The sequence below is a fragment of the Varanus komodoensis genome, unplaced genomic scaffold (genome assembly GCF_004798865.1).
Source record: "Varanus komodoensis strain SLA01 unplaced genomic scaffold, ASM479886v1 scaffold44_1, whole genome shotgun sequence".
In the NCBI taxonomy this organism is placed as follows: domain Eukaryota; kingdom Metazoa; phylum Chordata; class Lepidosauria; order Squamata; family Varanidae; genus Varanus; species Varanus komodoensis.
Window position 1 is genome coordinate 326589 of NW_025336009.1, and position 14091 is coordinate 340679.

A 14091-nucleotide genomic window follows, 5' to 3' on the forward strand; every position below is an offset into this window, starting at 1 on the left:
GTACAGTTCACGATTCTGCTCTTGACACTTCTCTTGGAGCTGTCAGGCTCCAAGTGGACTTCATGGGATTGTTGGGTTCAAGTGAGCACTAGAATCCAGATCTCCTGAGTTCCACCCTAGCACTCTTAGATACTACGCTATACTGGCTCTCTAATCAAGTTTTAATCCATTTTCCCCTCTAACTTTGTATGTTTATAAGCCATATTGAGTGCGGTTTTCTTGGTAGAAAAGCAGGGCCCAAATCAAAGTCACAAAATGCATATTAGTGAATGTATCAATTACTTTGCTAGCTTTGCTTACTGAATCAGAGCCAAACAAGTTCCCAGTTTCTGGTTCAACAGTCTAAGCTAGCAGAGCAGCCTTTCCCAAGCTAGCACCCTCCAATCCATTATTGTGGATAATGAATTTCACATAATTTCCAGCCATCAGCATGCTGGCTGCTGCTGAAAGATGAAGTCCAAAACGTCTGGAAGAAAACCATTTGCATTCATTTAATGACCAGTAGCTTTTCATCAGAAAAACAAACCTGCAGCAGGAGAAGCTGAGCTGGCCTTTCTGGTATTGAGATGACAAACTCCAGATGTTTAGTCCGGCTATATCCACTGAAGCACAATGTCGGGCGAAGCAGGTGCACCACAGCCCTGTAATCCCCAGCTTCATATAAGCGCTGGATCTCCTCCAAAGACTGGCACCTCTCCAGAGATTTGAGGTTCTTGTCAATCTGTAAGAGTGACATACTGCATTGCATGTTACACTTCCCTTTGATATTTCTTATAAACAGCAAAAACTATCTGCAAAGACCATGTGATGAAAAGGTGGTAAACTACCAAAGTAGTAGGCAGGAGTCCAACTAAAGACCATCTGCTTAATTTTGTTTTTCAAAACAATGTTGCAGTCTCTTAAAACCAAAACTATGCATCACAGTATTTTAATCAAATAGTTACTGGGTTTCAAATAAAACACTTTCATATCCCATGCCCCATCCAAGCTAGTACTGCCTCATCTGACCATGAGCAGCTTGCCAGGATATCAGGGGGTATCCCTGCCCACTGGTCCTTTAACTGGAAGTGCTGGGATTTGAATTAGGGACCTTACAAAGGCAATGCATGTGCCCCATATTTCCCTCAGTTACAGCTGTTTCCAGGTTCACGGCTTGTTATCTCCAAAGAGCTAAAAACTGTGCTCAGTTCTCCTTCACCAGTAAGGCACATGCAGTTAAGCTATTACAGTGGCAGAAAGAGTACCAGAAGATGTCATTACCTCTTCCAAAGAAACCACAGAATCAACATGCAGATTAGGCAGTCTTAGCTCAACACTCTCTTTGACACCACTTTTGGTTTGCCCTGCAGCAGAGCTCTGGAGCATTTCTGTACAGACATCATAGTTCTCCAAGGCCTGCTCCATGTCACCCTGGGGAAGCAACCACAGAGTCTTCATGCACTGCCAACCACTGTTTTAAGTGACTTATTTAACCAGTTCCTCCAATAAGTGTCACAGGCTACACTGTGCTTTGTTGAAGGGTAATTTCCTCATCCTTTCTTTGTGGCCAGACTTCTTTTGTGCTTATGAAAGAGCTGTGTGTCACAACAGCAAGAATTCAGTATCAAAGTAAAAACTCTGCTATGAATGCCTTTGATTATTCAACACAAGGAAAGATGTAAAAAAACAGAAATTCTCCATTCTCAGCCACCACCTTGCAAGGATTTAAACAACAGCTGTCTGATTACATACCTGTAGTGCCAGAAATCGTGCTTTCAACCAATACACTCGAACCACAAATTCCAGCCAACTTTCCTCAAATAGGTCCCGCTGGGAAGATGCAAATGAAAGCTGCAGCAGATCACCCAAGAAATGGCTGCCTGGGAAATCAGGGCCAAACTTGCCATTCATCGAGCTGGCAGCTGGACGAGGAGATACTGAAACATTTATTTTACATTTTAGAGTAAGATATCACAAGTTATATCAGAGAACACAAGCACATCAAGGATACATATTTTAAAAGGTTAACTTTTAAAAAGTTAACATTAAGCACAGTTAACTTCAAGATGCACACTTGAAAGCCAAGTTAGTGCTCCTACAGAAAGAAACCCGCTTTTCATCTACAAGCAGAGAGCATAAACAAATATGAATACAAAACTGCCTACAAGGCTGCCTTCTGAGGATCCACAGCAATCTACCCAGGTCAGCTGCTTCACTTCAGCATTTTGCAGCAAGGTCTCTGAAACTTTCTCTTAAATGTCAGAAACTGAACCTGGAAATTTCTGCATGAAAAACCATGTGATCTACTACCAAGATCCAGATCAGATACATGCTGCCTGTAGGGAACAAAATCTCCCTTGCAGGGCATTTCCATCACGCACAGACATGGTGCAGCTCCTTGGAATATTTGCTAAATGTCAGCTGTCATTCACCCATTGAGCTCTTTCCTTTGGTCAGCAACCACTGATCAAGTTGTAGCTCCATGCAGGATAGACTCATCAGCATCATATCCTAAAGCAAAGACAAAAGGATTGCAGAGAGGGGTTTCAGAAAGGCTGATGAAGGGAGAGGGCTCTTCTGTTTACCCTTTCTGTGATTTGTATTTCAGTTTAAAGATCTTTCTAATGAGAAGAAATCATGCTCTCTACAATATTCATTAAGGATCAGAAGCAGATCTGACTAGCCAAGAAGAAAATGATAAATATAGAGTCGGCAGCGGCCACTATCATACTAAACGGAAGTTGTGGTATCCCACTTACATACCAGGACATTTAAAAAAAGCCTTTTCCTGAAGTAAGATGGAAAGGGTGCATCCCTTCAGTAGCTTGCTAGCTGTTTTGTTCATCTGTGCTACAATCATAGTAAAATTTCTCACAAAAGTCAAATGAACTTCTAGAGTTAGAAGGTCTAGACCAGTGATGGCGAACCTATGGCACACATGCCACAGCGGGCACACAGAGCCAAGTCGTCCCAGTATCACCTGCGCAGCCATGCACATATTTGGAAAGAGTAATGGCGCCAGGCAACGACATCACTCATTAGCCGCAACTTGCCATAAGAGGTGGCGTCGAACAGATGGCCAGAGGCCGGCGCAACTGCTGCGGCGGGTGTGCCAGAAACGGAGCGGGCAAGCAGCAAGTGGCCTGCAGCATGTGAGCAGCTGCCCAAGCCACCCTCCTAGCATGGTGGCAGGACCCTGCTGACTCGGTGGCCACAGGCGCAGCCAGGCAGCCGCCTGCCCACACATCCGCCCCTGGGTCAGGCTCCTGTGCTGGTGGCCGCAGGAGGGGGAAGCTGGGCAAAGGGAGTGAGTGACAGGGTTGAGCAACAGAGCAGCAGCAGCAGCTGGAGCGAGGAGGAGGAGAGAGGGGCGCCTGGATCGATATGGCGCTTCCTGGGGAGGGAGGCCAAAACAAGGAAAAGTGGAGGCTGGAACTGCTGCCAAGTGAGAGGAGTGGGCGTGTGGCGGGGACCCCCCTCTCCACCCGACCCCACTCACCAAAGCTTGGCAGCACTGTGGGGGCGCCTTGAGAAAGATCTCAACAGAAGCATGGAAGGGATCAGCAATAGCCTCTCCTCACCTTTAGTTCAGGTCTCTCTCCCCTCCATTCCGACCCTCTGGTAAACTTTCAAGTGCTGCCGAAGCTCCTGCAGTATTCCCAGTGGCTGGTCTGGAGGTGAGGAAGGAGGAAGGGAAGGAGTGTGTATGCCTGGGCTCAAGCAAGCCCTGACTTGGGGGCACTGAATATGAACATGGCTCCTTCTCTCTGTTATTGTGTTTTTCTTTTAAGACAAAAGATGTTAATGTATGAGTTGTTTTTTTCCTAAACTAAAATCTCAGTATTCAGGTTTTATTGCATTGTTGACACTTTGTGATAAATAAGTGGGTTCTGAGTTGCAGTTTGAGCACTCAGTCTCTAAAAGGTTTGCCATCACTGGTCTAGACCAATATCCAACAGGGAAAGGTCCTCAGATGATATAAGCGTCAACTGATCCAAAGGGAGGCCTGATATTGCCACTTCTTTTTGCTCACGCTCATACCCCTAATACATGGCAAATATATCTTGCAAGAAACCCCTGGTTCAATTCTTGGCATCAGGCAGGACTGAAAAACACTCCTGAATCTTGCACAAATAGGCTGTCAGTAGCCTATACTGAGCTGGGTGGACTAGCTGGCCCAGAAAATCCTACGATAGTTTCATCTGGTCTATGAGACTTGCAAGGCAGTTCCTGCCTTCACACTGGTGTGACCAAAAAGAAGGGGAATCTTCTTTTAATACCTCCAAAAAGCTGCCTAAACAGCTAGGAGTGCACAACTCAATACTGCTAAGAAGTGGTCTGCCATCAAGATCTGGCAGCAAAACAGCCTCTCCTTTTTGCATTCCCCCATTTTGGTGGGATGTCCCATGGGTGAAAACAGCCTCCTAGAGTAGCCCACCCTGCTTTTAAGAGTATGACAATTCTCTTCATTTTCAACCCTACCCTCACCCTTCCTTAGTTTCTAGGAACTTACATTGTTTAAAGCTGCATATAACAAAATGTGGCAAGACAAAAACTACATACTCACATTCATTCAAGCATAGCAGCACTGTAACTGTTTTACCAGAGATGCTTCCTAACATGAACTCATTCATACTTGGTTGCACGCAGAGAGATTACTTCAGAAGTGAGAGAATCAGTTGGGATGGGAATCTCTGTTCCTCAACTCCTGAAGTAAACACCAACCAGTTTCCATAAACTTCAGTGAACAGTGAGAGGTTTATATTAACCTGTATGCTTTAAAGGATCAGAGACCAGCCTTCACTGCACCAAGTCAAACCTCCATCCAATCTGACATAACTTAAGGGCAACTCAAATTCTGTGTATCTTTGCACAAAGGAACTCTCACATACTTCAGATGCATAAGTGAGGTCATAGCCAAAAGCATTTCCTTACTCTGATATGCTGGTTGTGACAGTCTCTTAACAGAGGGTTAGGGAGGCTACTGCTGTGTTTTCTCCAGCTGTTGTAGATATTCAGGACAACCTCAGACAAGCCCGCTGGCCATTTCACTAGGAATTTCTCGCTGATGACTTTCAGGTACCTCATCATCAGTTCAAGGATGCCCCCATTGTTCAAATTAGCCAAGAGGAACTTATGAACATCCTGCTTCTCTGGAAGAAAAGTCAGCACAACATCCATGAGCATCACCATAGCTCTTGATCTCTCACAGAACAAGCATGCATTCTGTGACATCACTGCCAGAAGATTCAGGACCACAAGCCATACTGTGGAAAAGTGTTGAAGAAACCTCCATGTGGTGCAGCAATTCACCATCTATCTGCTGCTATTGCCTGAAATCCTGCCTATTCCTGTTTCACGTATAATTCAGGGAAGGAGGTTCAACTGTGCCAACAGTGTGTACTTCAATTTGTGCAGAAGTCCTATGAGAGTCCACAGGATTTTTTGGTTCTGGCAAGCAGAATATTTCTTCTTCTTTCTTTTCTTTTGTTAGTTTGGCTGTTTTTAGAATGTACCAAATACAACGACCCACTCTTGGAGATACACCTTAAAGTGGTGAGAGGTGTTAAGACTGTCAGAGAAGCTGAGAGCAATGCCACCAAGAGGCCACACTCTCTCAGTAGCCTGGTCTCCTAGCTGGGAAAGCAGAGGCACCTGAAGAAGCATCCACCCTTTTAATCAGCAGAAGAGAATGGGTATCTCTAATGGTGAAGAGGGAGGAGAAACACTTGAAGGGCAGCTACTGGGCAGATGACACTGGCAGAAGATCTTTCAACAGATCAACATGCTCTTTCAAAAACCATAGTAAAGCTGAAGAAGAACAGTAACTCAACTACCTGTGAACAACTATGGACTGAAACTGGAGACTTTATTAGGGGAAAAAATCCTGTAGCAGAAAGAAAGAAAGAAAGAAAGAAAGAAAGAAAGAAAGAAAGAAAGAAAGGAAGGAAGGACGGACGGACGGAAACGCCTAGATGGATGACAAAAAAAAAACCACTCGCAATTGCTATGGGCAGGTGTGAAGCAAAGCAAATAGTGACAGAAATAGGATCTGAATCCTGAATGCAATTTCTCAATTACTATAATGTAGAGACAAAAGGAGCCATTACAATGGGAAGTATGAAGAAATAGAGGGGTGACAGCAAAAGAGGAAAAATTAGAGACCTTTACCAGACAATCTGAGAAATCAAAGGAAAATTCAAACCTAGATTAAGAATGCTGAAAGACATACTATCTGACCAGAAGAAAATAAAGAGAAGGTGGAAAGAATATGCAGAAGAGGTGAAAATATGACAGATTCCTTTGAAGCAGAATCCCATGAGAAAGAATCTGAAATATTAGAAAGTGAAGTGAAAGCTTCTCTGAAAGCACTTGGAAAGCATAGAGCACTCACAGTAGGCAGGGTACAAACAGAATTATTCCAAGCTCCAGAGATGGAAATGGTATGAATCCCAACAAAAGTATGCCAACAAATATTTGTTCGTTTCTATACTGCCAACAGCTGAAGCTCTCCGTGCAATTCATAGCCATTTCTCGAGGGTGGGGACCCATTAAGATTGGTCACCCCTGGAGGCTGATGGATCTGGATGGATTCTAGAAAGCTCTGGGGGATTTTCCAAGAGGCATGGCAGGTATGCCTGTCAAAGCTCAAGTCGCTCTGTGAAACACAGAGATGACCCATGCAGTTGACACAACTACCTCCAAGTGCTGTCTCTCTCCTCACAGAGCCCAACTGGTTCCTTGGAATATGCTGGAGCTAAGGGTGATGACACAAGAGGGAAGCCAGCTATCGCTCAGATGGAGCAGAACCCAAAAGGAATCTGACCGAGCACAGCTCATTACTGAGCCTCTTCCATGGCAGTAAAGGTGGCAAGGAAGCGCTTTATTGCCACCAGCACTGCATCCTCATAGTGCTGCCCAGCAGAGCTTTTTTGGGTGGTTTGGGGCCTTTTACATCCTAGCTCAAAGGAAGATCTGATTGAACCCACTGTGAGGACTTTGCATGGCACGCTGAGGATAAAATCACTTGGATCCATAGTGACTTGGATACCACAGTTACCCCGGTTCCATCGGCAGAGGTGTCCAGAGCACTATCTGGTTCTATTCTACTGAGCAAACTTCAGCTATTGTGGCCTGATGTTGTGGACAGGGTGCTTGTCACTGTCCAGTCTATGACCTGCTTACACGATCCTTGCTCATCCTGGCTGACTGAAAAATCAAAAGAGGCCCGTGTGACGGGGTCCAGGAGGCTGTTAACACCTCCTTAAGAGAGGGAGTTGTGCCTGTTGCTTTAAAAATGGCTGAAATCACACCACTCCTGAAAAAACCTAGCCTGGACCTAAATGATGTAAATAACTGCAGGCCTATAGCCAATATCCCCTACTTGGGCAAGGCCATTTAGTCAGCTGTGGCTAGTCAGCACCAAGCTCTCCTGGAGGAAATGGATTATCTAGTTTCCTTTTTATTAATGTTTCAAATATAGAATTAAAAGAAAAGCATAAAATCAAAAAAACATACAACATTAAAAATATAATTAAAATAAATCACAAAAACACTGTGCATGCCACCACTAGGATGGAGAACATACATAGGGTTGCTGTAAATTAGAAAGGATGTGTTGGCACAAAACAATATATATGCTTGGATTGACCCTGATAGATTTGAAAAATTCTGCCCAGAACCCAGCTTTTGGAACCTTCCCACTGTTTTCCTTCTTTCTACAAAAAGGTTCACGAATTTGTCTTCCTCAGTGCCCTCTTTTCATGCAGTGCCCTCTTTTCATGCAGTGGTTTCATGCAGAGACATTAACAAGCATTGGCTATGAATCCAACAGTCCAGAGAGTTACATATTTGAACAGTAAGGTTAAACAATTAATTGAAACGCAAAGCAAAAAAAACATAATGAGTCAGAAGGGGCCTCCCAGGCCATCTAGTCTGACCCGCAGTCCCAGCTAGTTCCACTCATAAAATATCCAACATGTGTTTGTCCAATCTTTCCTTGAACACCCTCACTGATGGGGCCTTCACCACCTCCACTGGAAGCCCATTCCACATCCATAGGGTTCTAACCATCAAGAAGTACTTCCTTACATCTAACTTGAAACCTGGTCCTTTTAGCTTTGTCCCATTGGATAGCATCCTTTACTCCACCACAGGGGATAACAGGTCAAAAGCCTCTACCATGTGATACCCCTTCACATACCTGTATGTTGCTGCAAGATTCCCCCCTCTGAGTGTTCTCATCTCCAGACTGAAAAGACCCAGCTCCCTCAGTCTCATCTCATATGGCATCCCACCTTCCACCCCCCAGAATCTGGCTACCATCCCTGTGACCCTGCACTGAATTGATTCTAGCCTATGTCCCTCTTGTAATGTAGAACCCAGAATTAGACAGAGCACTCCAGTTGTTGGTGTACCAGAGACTAATAGAATGGCATCAACACCTCTCTTGATCTGGAAGTTGTACCTCTGGCTATACATCCAAGGGTGGCATTTGCCTTCTTAACTGCCCCTGCTCGCTGCTGCTATCAACAAGTACACTGTGATCCCTTTCACAAGTGCTGCTCTCCAGCCATTTGTCCCCCATCCTGTATTATGGCACCTTTTCCTGATTTCCAAGTGCAAGACTTTGTACTTATCTGTTGTCCCCTGCCCACTTCCAAAAGCTAATAAAGGTAATCAATACCATGCTGAGAGATGTAGGTCTGATTAATTTGTTTATTTCTGAATATAATCAGTTATTGACAATTATAGTGGAGCTATGGAGTAAGATGATGTTTTGTTCTGAACAGACAGACACTCAAGACAGTATCTACAGCAGAGATCTCAGTAAGCAGGGAAAGGGGTATTGAAAGAATCCATTAGCTCAAGAGATATTCCTGATGTCAAGGAAGGCATGATTGTTAGAGTCAGTGCAGTGTAGGGCTGCAAGGTTGGTGGCCGATTTGCAGGGGATGCTGTATGAGACAAGACTGAGGGAACTGGGTCTCTTCAGCCTGGAGAAGAGGAGACTCAGAGGGGATCTGTTGGCGACATACAGGTTGGGCAGGGGATGTCACACAGAGGTGGGTAGAGATCTGTTCTCCCCTGCAGAGGAAGGCAGGATGCGCTCCAGGGAACCAAGGTTCCATTTGGATGCCAGGAAGCACTTCCTGACAGTCAGGACCCTGAGGGTGTGGAATGGGCTTCCACGGGAGGTCGTTGGGGCCCCATCAGAGAGGGTGTTCAAAGATAGGTTGGACATGCACATGGTGGGCATGTCGTGAGCGGAGCCAGCTGAAGCTGAGGGTCAGACTAGATAGCCCGGGAGACTCCTTCTGACTCACTCTGTTCCTGTGTTTCTATGATTTTTACACCAAGGCTTACTGCACAAGATGATTCCCTGCCAAGAATATCTGCTTGGAGTTCTTACTCTGCATGACAAAGGTGATAATTGCTGGCAGCTGAGGAAATAGAGGAGAGTGGGGCCAACTGGCATCACCAGCAAGGAGAAGGGTCTTAAAAGCCTGACTTTGGATCCTGCAGGATCTGAATTTTGTGAAAGCTATATCCCAGTTCCCTTTCCCTCCTGCTTTATACACTTACCTTTAAACCAACTTGGGTGTCTAAACCATGCAGGGTGGTTTGAGGTGTTAGCAGGTTTAATTCTGCAATAAGAGTCAGAGAGAGATTTCTCTGACATTCTGTTAAAGTATCTACTCAAAGTACTATAAATACTGATATTAGTAGAACCAGAGAAACCAGAATATACCATAAGATCCATATGAAAAAAGTAAACAAAGATAAAATAGGGTTTTTGAGGAGGAGTTTTGGGATATACCAGAGCACTGTCCGGTGGATTAGGGCACGGTTGACTGACCAAAAGCAGAAGGTAACCATTAGTGGGGAATCATCGGGATGGCGGACAGTGACAAGCGGGGTCCCCCAGGGCTCTGTCCTGGGGCCGATCCTGTTTAGTCTTTTCATTAACGACATGGAAGAAGGGGTGAACAGTCTGCTGATCAAATTCGCAGACCACACTAAAACTGGAGCAGTGGCCACAACTGAGGAGCAGATACTCCAGATCCAAAAGGATCTGGACAGACTATGGAAATAGGCAGGAGACAACAGGATGGCATTCAATGTGGATAAGTGCAAGGTCTTGCACTTGGGGCATAGGAATAGGTGTCATAAGTACAGGTTAGGTGACAAGTGGCTGGAGAGCAGCACTTGTGAAAGGGACCTCGGGGTGCTGGTTGACTGCAGGCTAAACATGAGTCAGCAGTGTGACGTGGTGGTCAAGAGGGCGAACGCCACCCTTGGCTGCATAGCCAGAAGTGTGGCTTTTAGATCAAGAGAGGTATAACTACCACTCTATATGACTCTGGTGCGCCCGCAACTGGAGTATTGTGCTCAGTTTTGGGCCCCTCATTACAGAAAGGATATAGCCAGGTTAGAGTCAGTGCAGCAGAGGGCCACAAGGTTGGTGGCCGGTTTGCTGGGGATGGGGTATGAGGCGAGACTGAGGGAACTCGGTCTCTTCAGTCTGGCGAAGAGACTCAGAGGGGATCTGTTGGCGACATACAGGAATGTGAGGGGATGTCACATGGAGATGGGTAGAGACCTGTTCTCCCCTGCAGAGGAAGGCAGGACACACTCCAACAGAGCAAAGCTCAGGGAGCCAAGGTTCCATTTGGATGCCAGGAAGCACTTCCTGACAGTCAGGACCCCGAGGGTGTGGAATGGGCTTCCACGAGAGGTCGTTGAGGGCCCATTGGTGCGGGTGTTCAAGGCCAGGCTGGACGTGCACATGGTGGGCATGTCGTGAGCGGAGCCGGCTGGTGCCGGAGGTCAGACTAGATGGCCCGGGAGGTCCTTTCTGAATCACTCTGTTTCTATGTTTCTATTATTTTTCTTTTGTGTTCTCCCCAAAGAAGGTTTGGGGGAGATATACCTGGGGGGCTGGATAAGCTGAGGTTATGGGGACACAGATTGGAGTCACTCCCATACAAGTTGAGGATCTCCTCAGGGTCCTGGATGTTACAAAGGCACCAGGCTCTGGCAGCCTACACCCAAGGGTATTTCGGGAATTGGCAGGGGTGCGTTTTGGCCTTTATTTTTGAGGCCTTGTGGAAAATGGAGAAGTTCCAAAGGAGAAGAGGGTGGCATCAGTGGTTCCAATCTTCAAAAAGGGTAGTAGAGGGGATAAAGGGGAATTACAGACCAGTTAGCCTTACATCCATTCTAGGAAAAACAATGAAATGAGTCATAATAGAGAAAGCTCTAGAAAGCCTAGATAGGAAAGGGAGGCTGGCAGCCATGAAGCATGGATTCTGTAAAAACAGATCCTGCCAGACAACCTTGTGGAATTCTAAGATAAGGTCTCAAGGTGGCTAGATGGAGGGGATGTGGTGGATGTGGCTTACCTGGATTTCAGCAAGGCCTTTGACAAAGTGCTGCATGAGATCCTAGTCAAGAAATTGTTCCGATTTGGAATGGATCAATGCACTGTGTTATAGATTAGGGCACGGTTGATGGACCACAAGCAGAGGGTGACTATCAGTGGGAAATCATCAGGATGGCAGCCAGTGACTAGCAGAGTTCCCCAGGGCTCAGTTCTGGGACTGATTCTTTTCAACCTCTATCAGTGACCTGGTCTGTTGACTAAATTCATTGATGATACCACAATGAATGTGTATGAAGGCCACAACTGAGGAGTAGGTAAACAGGCTGTGGAAGTGGTTGGGGGACAATCGGATGGCATTCAATGTGGATAAGTGCAAGTGAGTGGGATGATGTAATCTGGAGTCCTGCAACTGCAGGGGGGTTGGACCTGATTGGCTTCATGGCCCCTTCCAACTCTACTATTCTATGATTCTAAGGTCCTGAACATGGGACACAGAAATAGGTGTCACAGGTACAGGATGGGGGATAAGTGGCTAGAGAGCAGCACTTGTGAAAGGGATTTCGGGAAAGTCTGAGGGTAAACCATCAAAAGACTAAGATAATTAGTGTTTTCTGGGGGATGTGAAAGGCATTCATTGCTCCACAAATGATAAGTGTATTGAGCAAGTGAATAGGTATGACTATTTAGTTATGAATTTTCAAGCATTTATAAGACAAAGAGAACTCTGTATCAGTTGCCGTGGTGTTCTCTCTCTTGCGCTCTCTGTCTCTCTCTCTCTCTCTTTTTTACAGAAGGAGGAAGGCATGTACACTCACTGTATGGTATCCAACTGTGTCTTATGGAAACCAATCAGGAGATGGAACGTTATTGGTCTAAATTCTTGAGAAACATTCTATGTCTCCCTGATGTTAAAGAACACAGCACAGAAATTGGAAGGCAGAGTCCCTTCTATAGATACTTTTTGTGCAGATACATGCATTTAATTTTAAGGTCCATTTACACAGAAGTATACTACTCTCAAGTACCTGGCATTGATACTGACACACCTGTCTCTGGCTTTATCATTTAATTTCTTCAATCAATCAAACTGGATTGACACTAATCCAGTTAAAACAGTAACATTTCATAGAGATGAGATGATAAATCTAAAACAGATTACTGGATGTTGACTTTAAGATAGCAGCATTGCAGCATGGATACTTTCTGCACTGAATAGAGAAATTGAGCTGACCAAGCTAATAGTAAGGAAATATTGATACTCTGATAGAGATTGAGAAGCTGAGAAGCCTGTGAAAGTTCCTACCTGACTCCATGCCTGTAGTCAAGTCAAATGACATTCTATGTGAACCAATGTGCTGGAAATTCTCTTCCTTGGCCTCAGATTGGACTTCATAGCTGCTGAAAGGACCATCATCTTCTTCTGGATCAAGCTTCCTTAGACTTAAAGCAGAACAAAGAGCAAAGCATTAATATTTTGGCCATGCTGAATCCTCATGAAGCAGAACATCCATGGCAATCTACAGTCAATCTCTGAGAAACCTATAATTCTCAGAAGCTAGATTTACTTTAAGCATACATAAATCAAAGTGGAGTAAAATGCAAATAAACTGAGGTTGCTTACCTGTAACTGACACTCATCTGTGCATTCACACATATGGGCTCTGCACCTGTGTAGGGCCTGTTGTTGAGAAGATTTTCCCAGTCATGCTCATTTTGGTGGGAGCCCTGTTCCTCCTTACCCTTAGTATATAAAGGCAGGTCACTCGTCATTTTCCCCAGTTTCCCTCATGAAACTTATGTTTTGGCCTCAGAATTAGGTGGAAGAGCTGGTAACAGCCTGACCAGCACCATCTTGGTAACAGGTCTGAAAGGAAGAAGGTATATGAACTGAAAGCTGTTGATACTGACGTGGAGCCAGTGGGTGGGTTGTGTGAATGCACAGATGACCACTTGAAGAATGACAGTTACAGGTAAGCAGCTCCACTTTCTTCTTCATGGTCTTAAGCATCACACATATGGGCAACTAAAGAGCTAGTGAACTATGTCACTGCTCTCTAGAGGTCCTGCAATGGAAAGCCAGCTGCACATCACCCTGGTAGAATGTGCCCTTTGTTGTTCAGGAAAGTGCAGTCCAGCCAGTTGGTAGGCAAAGTTAATAGTCTCAACAATCCACCATTCACTGTATCCTACAAATTGTCTCTGGGACAAGCAGAAGGACTAGGTACAGGGCCAATAGAATGCCAATGCCCTGTGTGGGAAGCGCAATCCAGGGTCAGATGCAGCCAGGAGGCTGCTGCCCAAGGGGTGACTGTTGAGACATGGCCCTCTATCTCCACTAGGTGAAGAGGAAGGCAGGTTATTGTTGTTGAGAACTCCTTACTAAGGGATACAGAAGCAACAGTGTACTGGCCAGATCTTGAGGCGAGGGAAGTCTGCTGGGCTTATGCATCTGGAGCGTGATAGATGGATGGGCATGGACAAGAAACTCTAGGGACTGAAGATTCAGATGGCCTTTTCTTCACTCTTGCTGGTCCACAGACATAGGCTGACCAGGGAGAGAAGGGTTGCAGAGACAAATAACTGGCTGAGGGCATGGTGTTGGAGGGAATGGTCTGGGTTTCTTGACGACAGCAACTGGGTCCTTGCCGATGGACTTCTGGCGAGGGGTGGGGGAAAGGACCATCAGGAATGCTCTAGCAAGCTGCATCTGGAGAGCTTTATAAGAA

At 45.4% G+C, this 14091-nt stretch overlaps 1 protein-coding gene across 14 annotated transcripts in view; it reads right to left on the reverse strand.

The window, feature by feature from the left end:
• CABIN1 (calcineurin binding protein 1) overlaps positions 1–14091 on the reverse strand; it is a 257074-nt gene that overhangs the window by 167749 nt on the left and 75234 nt on the right. For 13 of the 14 annotated variants that reach the window (XR_006416074.1, XM_044444094.1, XM_044444096.1 and 10 more), the window contains 6 exons: positions 12669–12805; positions 4915–5132; positions 2412–2490; positions 1732–1916; positions 1261–1410; positions 527–721 (listed from right to left, as the gene is read on the reverse strand). Coding sequence is in view for 13 of the 14 variants with exons in the window: in XM_044444094.1 (XP_044300029.1) it covers positions 527–721; positions 1261–1410; positions 1732–1916; positions 2412–2490; positions 4915–5132; positions 12669–12805 (964 nt within the window). In the remaining variant the exon portion in view is untranslated. The remainder of the gene's footprint in view (positions 1–526; positions 722–1260; positions 1411–1731; positions 1917–2411; positions 2491–4914; positions 5133–12668; positions 12806–14091) is intronic. The other variant, XM_044444097.1, reaches the window with a different exon arrangement.